General features: G+C 49.5%; 1 protein-coding gene across 1 annotated transcript; it reads left to right on the top strand.

The window, feature by feature from the left end:
* The first annotated feature begins 16,165 nt into the window (after positions 1-16,165).
* Positions 16,166-18,543, top strand: LOC150001434 (uncharacterized). The gene is given in 3 exon segments (XM_090287173.1): positions 16,166-16,828; positions 16,830-17,870; positions 17,872-18,543. Coding segments are annotated over 3 exon segments (2,061 nt in total). The 5' UTR covers positions 16,166-16,177; the 3' UTR covers positions 18,241-18,543.
* The last annotated feature ends 1,086 nt before the right edge of the window (positions 18,544-19,629 follow it).

Raw genomic sequence — 19,629 nt, 5'->3', positions numbered from 1 at the left:
TATATTTGAGTCAAGGGCCAAAAAAACAACTACTCATAGGAGTGTACAAAAGCAAGGCGGCGTCTGGGTCGCCCTACAGCAAGTCTCCCAACCACTGCCACTCACAGACACTGTAGCTTTGACACGTTAAGTTCTACCTGAAACTCGTTGCTTGGCAACACCAGAACCAAGCCCCTTCTGCCTTTGTTCGCTCATCAGACACCAGCCCAGCGCCTCACACGCAGGAGAAAATGGCAGAAGGAGACCGTGGGCTGGGCTGTGCCCAGCCCCTTTCGGGACGCCCATTAACTACCGGCTTTCTTGACAGGGAAACAAATCCAAATCAACTCACTGTCTACTGAGCAGATAAATGTCCTACAGTCTTCTCTGATACCCAAATGAAACATAACTAGTCCACCAATTATGCAGGAAACAGGGAGCCCAGAAAGCCAGCCACTAAGTTAACTTACTTCGCCTGTGGCACATTATTTGAAATATTGCAGGAAGAAGAATGGGTGAGGATTAGACATCCCATGACTGAACTGTGATGAACCACCATGATGCTTTCACCAGCATGAGCGAGAGCAGGGTCTTCCTGGCTTCTGTCATTCCTGTCATTGAATGCCATAAATGTAATTGACCCCCCCAAATCAATGCAATCAGCAGACTCTTGTATATCAGTTCCACCTTCTAAATTTGGTAAGGAGGCCAGCTGGTGTCTCTTCTGCTTCAAACATTACTTAGTAATTTTGCTTCAAGTTTCCTTGTGCACTGCTTTCATCTAAATCGCTTGCTTAAATGGGATTTAGGGAGCTGTGCTGAAATAAAGTGCTACTGTCACAGGATAAAGGATTAATAATGTACACACATCTAGGGAAAAAATTAGGTTTTGGAGAACCAAAATAATCAGAAGGTTAGGGTGTATGAGTATAACTTGTAGGCCATTCTTGCTTCTGTTTCGAGGCTGCTGCTGGTAAAACGGAGTCTCTAAAACAATTACGTTTACTAATGCCAATAGTACAGCATTTACAAAGTCCTTTAGAAGCAATGCTGAAGTTATAAGTTCATTCAGTTTATCAAGTGCCAGTAAAGGAATGTTTTTTTTTTTTTCTAAAAGATCAGCAAATGTTGTGGTCTGAGGGAAGACTGTATTCCAAAGTGGGCTGGGAGTTTCACTGGGGACCCCTGTGGAACTAAGAATGGTGATGGAGAGGGTGGGGATCCCATCCAAAAGGGGCTGGAGAGAGAATATTTCAGTTTCTTTTCACCCTGTGCTGGTCGTGGGGGGCAGGGAGGAGGAGGAAGAGGAGGAGGAGGAAGGCCTCTGTTGTAAGGGTTAAAAATGGGATTGGTGTTGTTTTACTATGGCACAACTGAGCATGTGAAGGCGAAAGAGAAAAATAAAATTTCTGCCAGGCCAAGGGAGAGAGAGCTTGTTTACCAGCAATAAAACAAGGATGGGAAATGTTATTGGGTATTAAGTCAAGATCTGGACCATGTTAGAGCTAAGTTCTAGGACTTCAAAACTGAGGCTAGCCCAGAGACAATTGTAAAGTGATATAAAAAAAAAAAAAAAAAAAAAAAAAAACAAATCAGACACCAGAAGCAGAAAGGACATAGGACATACTTCTGAGAGATGCTGCAGTTTGTCTGAAGTGCAGATTCATGGCTTCAGGGTGATGGGTTGGCAGGATAAGGGCATTGTGGGAGAGGCAAGACCACCACAAAGCCAGAGGACTGAGACAAGGACTGAGGAGCCAGGCATTGGCCTGGGGTAACATCACCTCTTTGAGGGTAGAGGTTGTGGGCTGTGGAAGTAGCTTTCTTCGTGGCCTGAGTTATAGTGGCCCTTAGACAATAGCAAGAGAAGGGCAATTGGAAACGGCAAGGTTTTTACCAGTTCTGCACTGTTGTGGTGAAAGCGGAAGCTACAGGCAGAAGAGGTTAGGGGACAGGTGCCCCTGTCCCCAGGAGATCCAGAGAAATTAGTAGGCAAGTGGGGCCTCCATGGACATCTGAAGCTTTCCCCCTAATTTAGGGGAAGTTTCATAGAGCCTCTCTAGTGACAGGTGGACTGCATTGGGTGAACAGAAGACAATGAAGAAAAAGTCTAGACATTGCAGCCTCCAGTCCCCTCCCCACTCCTCTTCCTCAAAGCAGTCACAGGGATATTCAATGTGACATGTTGGTGGTGAGATGGAAAGTTCCTTAAAAACACAAAAGGCACAATTCAGCAGTCATGTGCTCGTTGAGGTTGGTAAAGAAAGAACTGTGTGTGGGTGTGTGGTGGGCAAGGTCCAAAAAAGGGCATCCTGCACCGGTTGTGTTAGTAAATCGCTGGGGAAACCTGAATGACCGTCAGCAAAGGAGAGGTTAGGTAAATTACGATACATTGGTACAATGGAATACTACACAGCTGTTAAAAGGAGGTAGCTCTTTGAATCAGTTTGGTCAGGATATCAGAAGAGGCTTTGCGTATTCCGTGACTGATCCAGGATGGGTACGCAGCCCTGATCAGAGCCAGTGAGAGGCTGTGAGAAATGCTATTACAAACAATACTATGTAGTTTTATACTGGTCTCTTTCTTCCAAATGCAACAGTTTCTCATATACAGGGGTGGGCAAAAGTAGGCTAACAGTAATAGTAAGTAATACAATAATAAACAAACAAGAATGAACTCTTTCTCGTACTCCCAACTGTAATCCTCCTTTTGCGCACCCCTGTGTTCATGTACAGTCATCCGGTGGATCTTGTTAAAATGCAGTCTATGATTCAGTAGGTCTGAAACGGGGCCTGAGGGTCTGCGTTTGTATTCAGCTCACAGGTGGCGTTGCCGCTGCTGGTCCCACGACCACACTTTGAAGAGCGAGGGTTCTGCGGAGGAGCGGAGCTGCTAGGCTGTAAGGGTGTGCATCTTTGACGTTGCTAGATGTTGCCAGATGGCTCTCTTACATGCTCACACCAACCCACACTCCTAGCAACAGCTCACAAGTCTCTACATTATAACTTCAATGTCTGTTATTGTTGGATTTTAATTTTTGCCCATTTAATAGGCATCAAGTGGTATCTTGTTATATTAATCAGCCTTTCATGAGTACTATTGCAGTTTCTTCTTCAATAATAATTATCAACATAAACTAATATTTGGGGCAAGTAAAATGTCTCATATACCCATTTCATTCTTTAAAGCATCCTTCTTGGAAGATTCCCTCATATTTGCAAGGCTTTCAACTCTTCCTTTTTAAAGTGCTGGAAATAAAAGTGGAAAAGGCAGAACTGAAAGGATGGCCCTGGAAGGGAGCAGAGCGAAGCAGCTACCACGAGCCAGCGGGAAGAACGTCTGCTCTTGTTTCTGCACTCTTCCCTAGCTGAGTGAGGGAGAAGGAGCCGGAAGCTCAGGGGCAGAGGGGTAAGAGCTCTGTATCTTTCTTGAGTACTTCTGGATTCCTAGGGGAATGAATTTCACTTAAGTCAAGAATTCTGCCCAAATTAAGTCTTTGCCATCTAAAATGGTTACGCTCTATCCTATTATGCTTTATCCCACAAATTACATGTGTATAAGGAAAAATGGGAGCTACATGTGTTACAATGGTAATGCATGTGTATTGCAGAAAACGCTGATAAGCAAAAACAAACAAACAACTCCAAACCCATAATCTAGTTCTAGATTTTGGTTTCCTCACTTAGAAAATGAGGATCATGACAGTACCTAAGTCAGTGTTGTGAAGATTAAAGTAGTAATAGATGTAAAGCGGTAAGTCATTGTCTGACGCAGAGCCAAAGCTCATTCAAACTAGAGCTATTGGAGGTGATATCAGCGAGGTGCAAGAATAAAGAATAGGAAACCCTCAACCCTCCTTTCCCCATGGACACTTGGATTTAATAGCAATATATGGACCAACTGCCTCTGTGAAAAATCTGGAACCCAGTTAAGAGGTGCTTATACTCCAGGCTAACGCAAAACCAAACCCATCACAGCCTGGCAGGAAAACTCGTGGTTCTCTCTCTCCAGAGCCCCTCTCCCTGGCTCCGTGTGGTGCGACTGTGGGAAACACCCAATCCCCGTCTTCTCCCTGCGGAGGAATGTACATCCAACATTCCGACTTTTAGGTAGGCTGCCCAGTGGGGTGGGTATCAATCTGGCCTGAATCTAACTAAGTACTGCCAAGAACCAGGAGCCAGGTTGGGAGCTTGGTCTCGGTGAACAAAAGCAAGCCACGTGCACGAGAATCTGCAGTACCACAGACAGGCACTAGCTGGGTCTCCAGGACCATGGCACACGGTAACAGCAGCGGCGCCACGGTACAAATCGCAAAACCTATTCCATTAGGATAGTCCACACACGCCCAGGCAGGACTCATCCCCAGCGTAGGTTTGAGAGGTCTCCAGAATCTCCAGCAGGGCTGAATAGAGAATGTCATCCCTGTATGAAACGGGATTGCAAAGTCTGGGAGACGTGGCTGATTTTTCAAATGCTGTAATCTCAATAAAAGATAACAAAACATACAAACAAGCAAAGATGACCCATTTAAATCTCCTGAAACCAGCCCTAAAGCAAGAGACATATGAGTTGCCAGACCAAAAATTCAAAATAGCCATCATAAGGATGGTTAATGAATTAAAAAGAGTACAGACAACTAAACACAATTAGGAAAACAATACATGACCAAAATAAGAATATCAATAAAGAGACAGAAACTATAAAGAAGAACCAAACAGAAATTCTGAAATGAAAACAACAATAACTGAACTAAAAAATTCACTAGAAGGACTCAATATCAAATCTGACTAGGAAGAAGATTCAGTGAACTCAAATACAGTACTTCCAAGTACCTGAGGCAGAGGAACAAGCAAAATGACTGAAGAAAAATGAAGACAACTAAGGAATTTGTGAGACACCATCAAGCCGAACAACATATGTACTACAGAAGGGTGAGGAGGAGGAGGAGGAGGAGGAGGAGGCAGAGGAAGAAGAGAGAGCCTAATTGAAAAAATAATGGCCAAAAGCTTCCCAATATCTGAGAATAGTAGTGGATATACAAATTCGTGAAACTCAAAAACTCCTAGGATACATCTATAATCCACAAATCTCACTGCTGAGTATACGTGCAAAAGAATTCAAAGCAGGCCCTGGTTGGTGCGGCTCAGTGGACTAAGCACTGGTCTGTGAACCGAAAGGTCACCAGTTCGATTCCCAGTCAGGGCACATGCCTAGGTTGTGAGCCAGGTCCCCAGTTGGGGCTGTGCAAAAGGCAACCGATTGCTGTTTCTCTCATACATCAATGTTTCCCTCCCTCCCTCTCTTTCTCCCTCCCTTCCTTTCTCTCTAAAAGTAAGTAAAATCTAAAAAAAAAAAAAAAAATTCAAAGCAGGATCCCCAAAAGATATCTGCACACCCATGTTCATTATAGCATCAGCCAAGAGGTAGAAGCAACCCAAACTCCATCAACAGATGAATGGATATAGAAAAGGTGGTATATACATACAATGGAATATTATGCGACCTTAAAAAAGGAAATCCTGTTACATCCTACCACATGAATGAACCTTGAGAACATCATAAGTGAAATATGCCAGTCACAAAAGGACAACTACTGTATGATTAAACTCATATGAGGCATATAAGACTGGGTGGTTCAGTTGGTTGGGCCTGTTTTTGCAAACCGAAGGGTCGTTAGTTCGATTCCCAGTCAGGGCACATGCCTGGACTGTGGGTTGAGCCCCCAGTCAGGGTGCCTATGAAGAGCAGTTGATCAATGTCTCTCTCTCACATTGCGGTCCCTCCCTTCCCCTTCTCTAAAAATAAGATAACATAATCAGAACAGGCGGGTGCTGCCGGCCAGGGCGCTCAAGGAATCACCGCCGGAGCAGGGGGGTCCGCAACCCCGGCGCCACCCTGCATCTCAGGGCCCCGAACCCCCGGCTCCCCTGTATGGTCCTCGCTCGTCCCCCAGCACCTGCGCACCCCGCGCCCGGGTCCCACGTCCGGGCCGAGCGGAGGCCAGAGCGCAGCTAGCCCGTCTTCCCAGACAGGAGCGAACGCATCCCCCGAGCGGAGTGCCGAGACGCTGGTCACTCCCGCGCGTCCCGTCCCGACCCGACGCCCCCCACCGCGGCTCACCGGGGCTCACGGGTACCGGGGGACAGGGCCGCCCAGGGCCACGGGGCGCAGCGTGCAGAGTGTCCGCCCGCCCCGCGCCTTCGGGCTCCCGCACCCCGCCAACCGCGCCCCTCGGCGCCCGCCGCCCGGACCCCGCAGCCGGGAGCCGCTCCTCCCGCGGGCACCGTCGTGGCCCCGCCGCCGCACCGCAGTCCGCCCGCGGCCCCGACTCGGCGCCGTCCCCGGCCCGGGGCTCGCACCCGCCCGCTGCGGCCTGGTCACGCTGGGGGCCCGCGCGCGCCCGCTGCCACAGCCGGAGACGCGGGAGGCCCGGGACGCCCAGGAAGACCAGGTCGGAGGGGACGCCGGGCCGCTCGGCCACCTCCCGCCGGCCACACTCACCTCCGCCATGCTGCTGCCTTCAGGGAGGGCGGACAAGCGAGCGAGCGGCGCCAAGCAGGCCCCGGATGGCGCCCCAGCCAATGGCCGCCGCCTTCTCCGCCGCGGGCCTGACCGCGCCCTGCTTTGCCCCGCGCCGCGCCCGCTACGTCACGAGCCGAGCCACGGCCCGCCTCGCGCCACGCCCGGGCCTTCGGGCGCCCGCCGCCCGGACCCCGCAGGAGGGAGCCGCTCCTCCCGCGGAACCGTCGTGGCCCCGACGCCGCACCGCAGTCCGCCCACGGCGCTGACTCAGCGCCGTCCCCGGCCCGGAGCTCGCCGCCCGCACGCTGCGGCCTGGTCCCGCCGGGGGCCCGCGCGCGCACGCTGACGAAGCCGGAGACGCGGAAGGCCCGGGACGCCCAGGAAAACCAGGCCGGAGGGGACGCCGGGCCGCACGGCCACCACCCGCCGACCACGCTCACCTCCGCCATCCTGCTGCCTTCAGGTCGGCCGAACGAACGAGCGAGCGGCGCCGAGCAGGTCCCGGATGGCGCCCCAGCCAATGGCCGCCGCCTTCTCCGCCGTGGGCCTGACCGCGCCCTGCTCCGCCACGCGCCGAGCCCCGCCACGCCCGGCGCCAAGCCCCGTGCCTTGGGGCTCCCGCACCCGGCCCTCCGCGCCCCTCGGCGCCCGTCGCCCGGACCCCGCAGACGGGAGCAGCTCCTCCCGCGGGCACCGTCGTGGCCCCGCCGCCGCACCGCAGTCCGCCCGCGGCCCCGACTCGGCGCCATCCCCGGCCCGGGGCTCGCCACCCGCCCGCTGCGGCCTGGTCCCGCCGGGGGCCCGCGCGCGCCCGCTGCCACAGCCGGAGACGCGGGAGGCCCGGGACGCCCAGGAAGACCAGGTCGGAGGGGACGCCTGGCCGCTCGGCCACCTCCCGCCGGCCACACTCACCTCCGCCATGCTGCTGCCTGCAGGGCGGGCGGACAAGCGTGCGAGCGGCGCCGAGCAAGCCCCGGATGGCGCCCCAGCCAATGGCCGCCGCCTTCTCCGCCGCGGGCCTGACCGCGCCCTGCTTCGCCCCGCGCCGCGCCAGCTACGCCACGAGCCGAGCCCCGGCCCGCCCCGCGCCCCGCCCCGGGCCTTCGGGCGCCCGCCGCCCGGACCCCGCAGGCGGGAGCCGCTCCTCCCGCGGGCACCGTCGTGGCCCCGCCGCCGCTCCGCAGTCCGCCGGCGTCCCCGACTCGGCGCCGTCCCCGGCCCGGCGCTCGCCGCCTGCCCGCTACGGCCTGGTCCCGCCGGGGGCACGCGCACGCCCGCTGCCGCAGCCGGAGACGCGGGAGGCCCGGGACGCCCAGGAAAACCAGGCCGGAGGGGACGCCGGGCCGCACGGCCACCTCCCGCCGACCACGCTCACCTCCGCCATCCTGCTGCCTTCAGGTCGGCCGGACGAGCGAGCGAGCGGCGCCGAGCAGGCCCCGGATGGCGCCCCAGACAATGCCCGCCGCCTTCTCCGCCGTGGGCCTGACCGCGCCTTGCTCCGCCCCGCGCCGCGCCCGCTCGGCCCCGCGCCGAGCCCCGCCGCGCCCGGCGCCACGCCACGGGCCTTAGGGCTTCCGCGCCCCTCGGCGCCCGCCGCCCGGACCCCGCAGCCGGGAGCCGCTCCTCCCGCGGGCACCGTCGTGGCCCCGACGCCGCACCGCAGTCCGCCCGCGGCCCCGACTCGGCGCCGTTCCCGTCCCGGGGCTCGCCGCCCGCCCGCTGCGGCCTGGTCCCGCCGGGGGCCCGCGCGCGCCCGCTGCCGCAGCCGGAGACGCGGGAGGACCGGGACGCCCGGGCCGGAGGGGACGCCGGGCCGCTCGGCCACCTCCCGCCGGCCACACTCACCTCCGCCATGCTGCTGCCTTCAGGGAGGGCGGACAAGCGAGCGAGCGGCGCCGAGCAGGCCCCGGATGGCGCCCCAGACAATGGCCGCCGCCTTCTCCGCCGCGGGCCTGACCGCGCCCTGCTCCGCCCCGCGCCGCGCCCGCTCCGCCACGCGCCGAGCCCCGCCCCGCCCCGCGCCCCGCCCCACCCCGCCCCGCGCCCCGCCCCGGGCCTTCGGGCTCCGGCACCCCGCCCTCCGCGCCCCTCGACGCCCCCCGCCCGGAGCCCGCAGCCGTGAGCCGCTCCTCCCGCGGGCACCTCTTGTATTATGGGATGAACATGTCTTCCTCATAAACTCACTAATCATATAAGCTATGCTTATCTAATGGGTAGAAGGAAATTAGGAGGGCTACTCCAACAAAAATGCTTCCACATTGAAAGATAGGTCAGAAAAATGAGGTCCTTAACAAAAATCTGGCATAAAATAAATGTCTTATATATAGTTACCAAAAAGTGACAATTATTTGGTTTTCCTAACACATCCCATTCAGTGCATTTTCCAGCATCTGGCCCTCCTTTCTCACATTGTGCCCCTGGGCTGAATCAAGACCCAGAGGTCTTCATTCTATGCCCAGCTGACCCTTAGGTTACTGCCTAAATCCCATTTTCTGTTCTGTTAACTTGTGTACCAACCTATTGAATCTCATGATCTTGAGGCCAGCTTCTCCATGCTTCCATGAGTGAAAACTTATAAAATAGGTAAAGCAATAACTGTAGATGTCTTTTCACTAAAGAGAGAAATAACAAGAATCTCTTCTTTCCCCATTCCAAACAGTCTACATCTATACTGGGAATGTAAAACTATCCCATTGAACTTGAGAATTACTTGAATTATCCAATAGTGGTAAATTTTTCTAATTTTAAGAAGCAAATGAATCTGATAAATCAAATTTTATACTTTTAACTTTTTTTCTTGAAACTGCTAAGTATGCGTCATGATCTAGTGAGCAATGGTATCTCATTTGGCATAAAATCTTTGGTATTGTAAGTTCATGGTTACTATTGATCAAATTCATAGTGTTGCACAATGAGCATAATGACTTCTATGTCTTTTATCAGAATATATTTGATAAATAAATGAAGTGATGTACATAGAAGTGATATTAGGGATGGGAATTTAGATTATGTAAGAAAATATATAGGACTCGTTCTCTGGTGAAGATTCTGAGGAATGAGCATACATTGCAGAGGAGCCTCATAAATCACAAACTTGAATAGTCACTAACTTTAAGTTCACCCTGGCTCTGACTGTAATACTATTTTATGCTCCTCTCTCCCAGGCAATTAAAATTCCAGCAATTACATGGCATTCCCGTTGGCTATTTTTGCTATCTGTGTAAAAGCAGGCAATCATCTTAGAGACACAGGATTTGGAAGGGAAGTGAGCACAGTACAAACTCCTCTTAATTAAATATAATGCATTTATTTTGTTAAGCTTCATAAGGAGAAAAAATGTATATTTATGTCATGGAACTATCAAGATTCTAGGATGAATTCCAAAATATTTGTGGATATTGGTATGAATATTAAAAAAATATTTTGTTCTTGATGCATTTATGCAAAGTGCCTGTGAAATACTATGGGGTCTTTGACATGTTATTTAACTTCTCCGTGACTCAGCTTTTTCATCTGAGACATGGGATCATGATATCATAGGGTTTTTTGAGTATTAATTGAGGCTCTCCCCCCTTTTCTCAATCTCTTTCTCTCCCCCCCCACACACACTGTTTAGAATAGTCCCAAACACATAAAACTATATAAACTATTGCTGTTATTTTTTAATACTATTTATTTATTTATTTATTTTAAAGTATATTTTATTGATTTTATTGTTACAATAGTTCCAATTTTTTCCCCTTTGCTCCCCTCCGCCCAGAACCACCCCTCCTCCAGCAATCCCCCCCCCTCAAGTTCATGCCCATGGGTCATACATACAAAGCTCTCCTGCTTCACCCTTTCATATATTCTTCTTTTTTTAAAATAATTAATTAATTATTTTAACAATAAAAAATAACAATCCCTCCCTCTCAGACTTAAGACCCTTTATAACCTTATAAAGGACAATGAGCAAAGGTCTTGAGCTCCTCTAGATGCTTCAGGCTGGGCATGGTTGTTGTCCTACCTACCCTTGGGTCCAGAAATCCCTAATAAGAGTGGGGGTGTGGAGGGGAGGGTTGCCTTCCCACACGGGGAAGGACTGTGCAGACTCCAGGTCAGTTGGCTGTCCCTGGACAGCAGCGTGCTTGGTTTAACAGGCTGGCATCCTTGTTGTATTCTGGGGCAACAGATTTGGCAACGGGGTTAAAAGACATCATTCAGTCCATAACCACTAGAAGAAAAAAGGCAGGTATTAATTTTTCAATGTCCCACATTAGGGAAAAGAAGGGCTTCTTTGGAGGAAGGTGTGCCAGGCACGTCTCACCTGTCCAAAACCCTTTTGCCCATTATACTTAGTTGGGGCTGAGGGAAATAGTTTAGGTGCCCCCGCCCCGCCCCACCCCCGACCTCTGGGCTCCTTCTGTCCAAGCCATTAGGATAGAAAAGAGAAACCAGTTTTAAAGTGAACCCCACAGACCAATTTTTTCAATACTATTTAAATTAAATTACTTATTCTGTGACAATATTAACTTAGTATTTCCAGTATTTCCTGTTTGTGAAATGCTTTTATAGTTTACAGACTTAATCCTGTCTTGTAATACTATAATCAAGAGAGGTAGAATTATATCAATTTAATATATAAAAAAATAAAATAAGAAATTATAAGATTTTTAAAAGTCAGATTTGAGATTAAAACTTGTGTTTTCAACTTCCAACCAGAATTATTTTTATTATATAGCTATAATTAAAACTATATAGAGTTTAGAAAAAATGTTTTGGTTTTTTCACCTTCTACACAGAAATTATTCTCAGAATAGTAAATATATAATAATTTTCAAAAGAGAAAAATTTAATTTGATTTCAATTTGGTATGAAAAATTTTCACTCCCAGTAATCTTTATTTTTGATATATTAAAAGGAAACACAGGTTTATGTGTTCTCTGAGATGCTGAAGCAGTAAGCATTTATTTTCAGCTTATCTTAGGATTCCTTGGCAAGTGGTTGCTAATGACAAATGTTTACCATTTCCCATGCTTAGAGGAAGGATTCCTTTGAGGGGCAGAATTTAAGTTGTCTCTGTAGAGAAACTGACCTTTGCAAAATGCTCTAAAGTTGATTATAAGAAGCTAGACCTGTTGACAAAATAAATAAACAAGCTTTAAATAGTAACAAGAAATTCACCAGAAAGCACGGGCAAATCAGAGCAAACTGTATATTGAATGCCAAAGAAATCTCATATTGCTGAAGAAATCAATGGGTGAGGTAAATATGAATGAAATATGACATACATTATGAGACAGAGACCCATTCATATATGGCTCTTTTCCTTCATAGTCCAATGGTTCCTTGATCCTGTTGAGCAGAAATCTATTTAGTTTGTAAAAAATGCTAATTTCTAGGCTTCTCTCATGCTTTAATTTTGACCTAGTGTGGTCTCTGAGACCACACTTTTAACATATACCATTTCAGACTCTAAGGATACTAAGTTTAAGAATAGCTGCTCTAGCCCTGACTGGAGTGGCTCAGTGGGTTGAGTGTCGGCCTGTGAACTGAAAGGTCACTGGTTTGATTCCCAGTCAGGGCACATGGCTAGGTTGTGGGCCAGGTCTCCAGCTGGGGGCCTGTGAGAGGCAACCAGTTGGCTCTCTCACATATTGATGTTTCTATCCCTTTCTTTGTCCCTCCCTTCTACTCTATCTAAAAATGAATAAATAAAATCTTTTAAAAAATTAAAAAGCCTTCATTAAAAATAAAAAAAGAATAGCTGCTCTAGCTTTGGCTTAAATTTTCTCCTAATAATTTTTGTATTTTAGGGGTAGGTTCTCAGTTGGAAAAACAGAGACATAAGGCATTGCGGTTCTTGGGGCTGTGGTTGGGGGAGGAACGCACACTGGGAACATAGAAGATAGTTTCGCTAAATGGGGAAGTAGAATTAGGCAGTGTTGGCTTGGAGGGAGTTTGGACACCGAGGGGGAAAAAAAATGATTAAACAATGCCTGGGTCAGTACTAACCACATTTATTCCTCTCAAGCATTAGAATCAAGCTCTGGCTCTCCTAAGCCAAAAAAGCAATTTTACTGGAACCTTACAAAATTCATGATAGCCTGGAGAATTTGATTTGAAAAATTGGGAAAAACCAAGTCTGCTCTGGAAGGTTAGTTAATGTATGACAATGTTTATGTAGCAATAAGAGGCTGGTCCAGTCTGCCACTTCAGAGAATACCGACTCTAACTAGTGAATGACATCATCAAAATTCAGTCTCAGGAGCCACAATGTCAACTGGCCATTTCCATGTTATATGTTATCTCCTGTCTATGCAGATATGGAATGAGAAACACCCTCCCCTTTGATATTTATGGAGCTGGGCATTACCTTTCATAAACAATACATAGAAAGGGAATTTTAACAACAGGGAGATAAGATGCTAATAGGAAGTAGGAACTTGGGTGCTAACAACAACAGCAACAAAAACAATGTCAGACATCTGCTATGGGCTCCATCAAGGGTGGTCATTGGGTTGACCTATATTCCTTTCAGCTGAGTTTAATAATGATTGATGGTAGAGGATATTTTCCCTGCCTCTTTTTAATTTACCCCTCCTCCCATTTGCATTAGTACTTATTGTACATATTTCTGACATACTCTTCTTATCAGAACTTTCTCCTTTCTTGTGCTCAGAGCTTGCCAAATACAGCCATTCAGTATTTTCAATTTATAACCTACTTAGGATTATGTAACTTTCTGAAAATATTTGAACAGATTGAATGGAACCTCACTCACTTCTTTTATTGAATGCTATAAGCTTTTGGTAGAAGTACATTATATGAGCAAATAGTTTCCAAAAATAAATTGTCAAAATGATCAATTTTACTTCCTCAGTTATTGCAATAGCTATAGTTTTTAGCAATAGTGCAACACACTTTAAGAATAACACAACATTACACTCTATGAAAGTGTTGGTAAACATAAGATAAATATTCATATAAGATGTGGAACTTAACTTTAATCTTAAAGAACAAAGGAGATCTCTATTATTGAAAGAGGGTAAATCAGAATTGGGGAAGCTATGCTAATTTCTCTACTTAAATACAGAGTTGCTCTGGTTAGTATCTTTTTAATCAGGCTTTTAGGCCTTTTTTACTTTTCTTAGCCTTTTTATTGTCTTGTTCAGTAAGCTGGTTCACCCAGTAGTAATTGGAACTTCCTCTATCTTAGATTTTTTTCCTTTCAGCTTTACCTACTGTTTTGTAGAACTTTGGAATGTTTGGTAGTCATTTGATCTACTGATGTCAGATGTGGAATACTCTGCAGGCAAGACCTTTAGTGGTAATATGTCAGGGGAACAGAGGTCTACCTAGAATCATTTTAATGATTATTAGCAGATACTACAAGCCCCTTTATCCAGAATGCATAATGTTTTTCCAGAACCTATCTCTGAAGTAGGAGCAACAGTGGAATTGATATGCCATCTTCTTCCTTCTTCCTTTTCCATTGAGAAAAAAGATCAGTCTTGGCATGGAAATCAGATGTTAAGCCCCTACTAAAATCCTCCAATGGCCTCCTATTTTACTTTCAATAGAATGAAAATTCCATACCTTGATCCACGGGGTCCTGAATGATTGGTTTCTGTCTTCTTTTCTACATCAACTTGTACCATTTTCCCCCTTCCTCACTACACTGCAACCTCACTGAACCCTCTGATTATCCAGATACCAATGTCCTTCCAAACTTGTTTCTGTTGATCCCACTACCTGGAATACTCTTTCCCACGCTCTTGAAATACTGCACCTTTATCAGGGTTTAATTCACATCGCACAACATCAGAAAATCTGCCCTGATGACTCAATCTATAGTTGTTTCTTTTTTTTACAATTTACTGCCATATCATTCTGTTTATGTGATAGCACTTATAGCCTTGAAATTATCTTCTTTATGTATTGGTTTTTTTGTTTCTTTCCACTGAAATTTATGCTCTAAAAGGGCAGGAATCAAGTTTATCTTGATTACCATTAAATCTTTGTACCTTGAAGATCACCTGACATATAAAATATGTCGATGAATATAAATGCTTTGAATGACTAATGCTGACTCTGTAATAGATGAGACATGCTGGTGGCAATTACAGAGGGCTCACTTGTGTCACTTGTAATGGCAATGAGGAAAAATTAATTTTATGTATCTTATAAGGGTGTATTTGAGCTATAGTTAGGCCCTAGCACCAAATGCATTACAACAGCACTTGACGGTGACAGTCATCATGAGAACAACTACATTACTGAAATCCTAGAAACCAAACCTATCTCTGCCTTGTCTTTATTTATCCCACCACTGCAAAGGCCAATAGTCACTAAGAAGGAAAAGTCCTTACACTAGTATAGATTTAAGTGGGGGGGTGGGGTGAGGGGATAATGCATTATGGGAAGATAAAGCAGCATTATCCTGAGCCTGTAGACATAAACAGAACAAGGGACAAAGTTAAAACTCTCTGAACAAAGTGGATATTTATTAAGGGAGCTGTAGAAAAAATATTATTTGGGAGTAAGTTTAGATTATTGTTAAGATATTGTTAGACTAAAGAGTAGACCATAAATTCAGAAGTAGAAGTAGAGAATTAATGCTATAAAGTCCTTGTGCAGAAAGGTGGCAGTGGCCCAAAGATAGCAATAATTAGGAAGAGTAACCTGTCAGTTCTATATAAAATAAATTCCAAATGGGAGGAAGAGAAGCTTGAAGGATACTTAAGATGTACAAATAACATTCCCATGCCTGTCAAGAATCTAATTGCCTTTAGTTTGATACATCTAAATTTTAATATTTGTTTGAGCTCCTTTGCCAACATAAATGATGGGATTTTATTACTTAGAGGGGAAAAAAAGCACTAGGTATTCACAACTGTACAGAGACTAGAGTAGGGGATGTGTTAGCTTAAACTGATTTCTTTTTCTTCTCTTCTTTTTCTTCCACACATTCCATCTTCCATCCTCACTGTCTCTCTTTTTAACAAGCATTTACTGCACAGAGTTTTTTTCTGACCAAAAACCGAGTTTTACTTCTGGTTTTGTGGGGCAGCTAAGAGAAGAGTTACATAATAGATAACACAACAAATCTTTAAAATTTGTTCCCTCTAACCCCTGACCCTTTTCCTCTTTCTTTGAAACCCTTCAGATTCTCTTCCCTCTTCCTGTCACCTCAATCTTCCTTCTGATCTCTTTTTCAGTGTCTCTGTCCCTTTCTTGTTTGAAGAAATTTATGAATTTGTATCTTTAACCATCAACCCTACCGTAAAACAGATAATAGACATGTTCTTGAAAAGACCCGAGGTAAGAGGAGGGTATAAATAACTAGTGTTAATTTAACACATCTAGTTGATAATTATGTGGGGGGAGCTACATTTTTAAATATGTAGAGTGTAACACCTATTTAAATATGTTATAAAAACACAAATATAATAAAGTGTAAATGCAAAGTATTTTCCAAGGGTATTTCTTTCTTTCTTTTCTTTTCTTTTTCTTTCTTTCTTGTTTTATTTTATTTTTTTACCACCCTGAACACACCCAATCTTATCTGTACAGAATTTTTAACGTGTATTCAACAAGATGCTGGATATTATGGGGATACACAAAAAGAGATCTACCGAGCCCCGAGCCCCAGCCCGGCCGCCGCCGCCAGCGCCGCTCAGAGCGCGCGCAGCCATGGCCGGAGCCCGGACCCTGCTCCCGCTCCTGCTCGGGCAGCTCCTGGCCGTGGCGCTGGTGACCGAGGCGCAGAAAATGGGGCCTCGAGGCCCCCCTGGCCCCCCAGGGCCCCCTGGGAAGCCGGGCAAGGACGGCATCGATGGAGAAGCTGGTCCTCCGGGTCTGCCTGGGCCCCCGGGACTGAAAGGGGCTTCGGGGAAGCCAGGGAAGCCAGGAGAGGCCGGGCTGCCAGGGCTGCCCGGCGTGGACGGCCTGACCGGGAGAGAAGGACCGCCTGGACTCAAGGGCACTCCCGGAGAACGGGGAAGTCTGGGCCCCCCGGGGCCACCTGGGCTTGGGGGCAAAGGACTCCCCGGACCCCCCGGAGAAGCAGGGGTCAGTGGGCTCCCAGGCGGACTCGGCCTCCGGGGTCCCCCGGGACCCTCTGGACTCCCGGGCCTGCCTGGCCCTCCCGGACCTCCTGGACCCCCTGGTCACCCAGGAGTCCTTCCCGAAGGCGCGGCTGACCTTCAGTGCCCGGCCGTCTGTCCGCCAGGGCCCCCCGGCCCCCCAGGAATGCCGGGCTTCAAGGGACCCACTGGCTACAAAGGGGAGCAAGGAGAGGTCGGCAAGGACGGCGAGAAGGGTGACCCCGGCCCGCCTGGGCCCCCCCCCCGGTCTCCCCGGCACCGTGGGGCTGCAGGGCCCGCGGGGGCTGCGAGGACTGCCAGGGCCGCTTGGGCCTCCCGGGGATCGGGGTCCCATTGGCTTCCGAGGACCCCTCGGGATCCCAGGAGCCCCCGGGAAAGCGGGTGACAGAGGCGAGGGGGGCCCAGACGGGTTCCGGGGCCCCAAGGGCGACCTGGGCAAACCGGGTCCCAAAGGAGCCCCCAGAGTGGCCGGGCCACTTGGAGAGCCGGGCATGCCGGGCAAGGACGGCCGGGACGGCTTGCTAGGACTGGATGGTGAGAAGGGAGAGGCGGGTCGCACTGGCGCCCCAGGAGAGAAGGGTCCCAACGGGCTGCCGGGCCTGCCTGGACGAGCAGGGTCCAAGGGTGAGAAAGGAGAGCTGGGCAAAGCTGGAGAGCTGGGTGAGGCCGGCCCCTTGGGAGAGCCCGGGGTCCCAGGGGACATGGGCGTGCCGGGCGAGCGCGGCGAGGCGGGCCACAGAGGCTCAGCGGGGGCGCTCGGTCCGCAAGGCCCTCCTGGGGCCCCTGGTATCCGAGGCTTCCAGGGCCCGAAGGGCAGCATCGGGGACACTGGCCTGCCAGGCCCCCAGGGCCTCCGAGGCGGCGGGGGCGACCGGGGCCCGGAAGGAGCCACGGGTCCCAAGGGAGACCAGGGCATCGCCGGTTCCGATGGTCTTCCCGGGGACAAAGGCGAGCCGGGACCCCGCGGCCCCGTTGGACCCAAAGGAGAGCCTGGCAGTCGAGGGGAACTGGGCCCGAGAGGCATCCAGGGTCCCAACGGCACCAGCGGCGTGGAGGGTGTGCCAGGCCCCCCCCCCCCCGGGCCTGTGGGCTTACAGGGCGTGCAGGGCGTGCCTGGCATCACCGGAAAACCCGGGGTCCCGGGAAAAGAAGCCAGTGAGCAGCACATCAGGGAGCTGTGTGGGGGCATGATCAGTGAACAAATCGCGCAGTTGGCTGCTCACCTGCGGAAGCCGTTAGCGCCGGGAGCCATCGGGCGGCCTGGCCCTGCTGGCCCCCCACGGGCGCCCCGGGCCCCCTGGTTCCATCGGTCACCCTGGCGCTCGGGGGCCCCCTGGCTTCCGCGGCCCCACCGGTGAGCTGGGAGAGCCCGGACCCAGAGGAAACCCGGGGGACAGAGGAGACAAGGGCGCGGTCGGTGTGGGTCTGGACGGGCCTGACGGAGACCAGGGCCTGCAAGGACCGCAAGGCGTGCCTGGCGTTGGCAAAGATGGCCAAGACGGGGCCCACGGCGAGCCCGGGCCGCCCGGAGACGCGGGCCTTCCCGGAGCTGTTGGCGCGCAGGGGACCCCCGGCATCTGTGACACCGCGGCCTGCCAAGGAGCAGTGATGGGCGGGGGCGGGGAGAAGTCGGGTCCCAGAAGCTCCTAAGACACAACCCAGGCAGCAAGTGACGCTGGCTGAAGTGCTGGGCTCTGCAGCGCCCGTTGCTAAGGCCACGCCACGTCCACAGCCTTGCTGGCCTGCCCCCTCCCCCTGCGTCCTCAGTGGCAGCACCTGGTCACCTGTCCCCGCGCGTCCTCCACCAGCTGCTGAGAAGGTGGTCTCCTCGTGGGTTCCCAGCGGCCCATCTGGCAGTGACCGCGAACCTCGGAAATGGGCGCCGCGCGGTAACACCGGGCCGGCCAGGGGCCACACACAACTGGTACACGTCCCCGAGAGAAAACTGCAACCTGTTTACATGGCGTTCGTGTAAAAAGCAGTGATAACCCCAACAAAATGATCGATGAAGCCCTCAGATTCGTGACTGCCCACAGGGCCCAGCGCCCCCCGCACCAAGGTCTAGTCTGGCCCCCGGTTTCTGTACAAACTTGAAACTGTCTGAGCAACAGTATTTATTGACGGTGACTTTGCATTGCACTAAACCTGTTGGTGTTCTCTGTTGTAATAAATAAAGCCACTCGTTTGAAAAAAAAAAAAAGAGAGATCTACAGTATGTTCAGGAATCTCGAAGGGGAAGTGATCAGTATGGGCAGGAAAAGTTGGAGAAGGATCCACTAATGTGTGACTGACCACATATCTGCTCTGACTCAGGTGCCTTTCACTTTGAGGGCAGTGGTATCTGTCTCCTCCCCCTTTGAATTTAATACCCTCAGGTCATTTTCCAGGCTGCAGAAAAGAGAAAGTCATGAAGTCACATTAACTTTTGTCCCATCTCACTCTCACTTAAATTTATTTCTCATACACAAGCCAGAGGTGTCTTTTTGTCTTCAAGATATGTTTTAATTTGCAACTACATCCTGTGGTCAGTAACACATAAGTGTATTCTTTAAAAACAAAGCCAAAAACTTTACAGGTAAAGCTGAAGTCCCATTTGATCATTAACTTCAGGAGTTTTATATGTAGCAGATTATGGGCACATTCACACTCATAAAACATGCATCATAGTGGTTTGCCTAGCATGTATGTCTTATATAAAGGAAATCTAACACTGCACATTATTTTTCAGCTTGATTTTTTTCACTCAATGTTTTGTTTTAGAAGATCTCTTGATATTGAGATGTATAAGTATGGTTCATTCATATTACTGGCTTTTTAATATTCCATGTGAATATACTGCATTTTATTAATCTAATCTATTTATGAATGCTAATGGCCTTCAAATTTTACTATTATTAAAATATTTTAGTAAGCAATTACTCATCAAAATATGCTTTATTGAGTATTTCCCAAGTGCAAGGCATTGCTCTTCTTTTTTTTTAACTTTATTTATTTATTTTTAGAGAGAGGGGCTGGGAGAGAGAGAGGAAGAGAAACATT

The sequence above is a fragment of the Furipterus horrens genome, unplaced genomic scaffold, assembly GCF_987537825.1.
Source record: "Furipterus horrens unplaced genomic scaffold, mFurHor1.1.pri manual_scaffold_9, whole genome shotgun sequence".
Taxonomy (NCBI): Eukaryota; Metazoa; Chordata; class Mammalia; order Chiroptera; family Furipteridae; genus Furipterus; species Furipterus horrens.
Note: the sequence above shows the minus strand (reverse complement) of the source record. Positions and strands in the feature narration are given on the sequence as shown.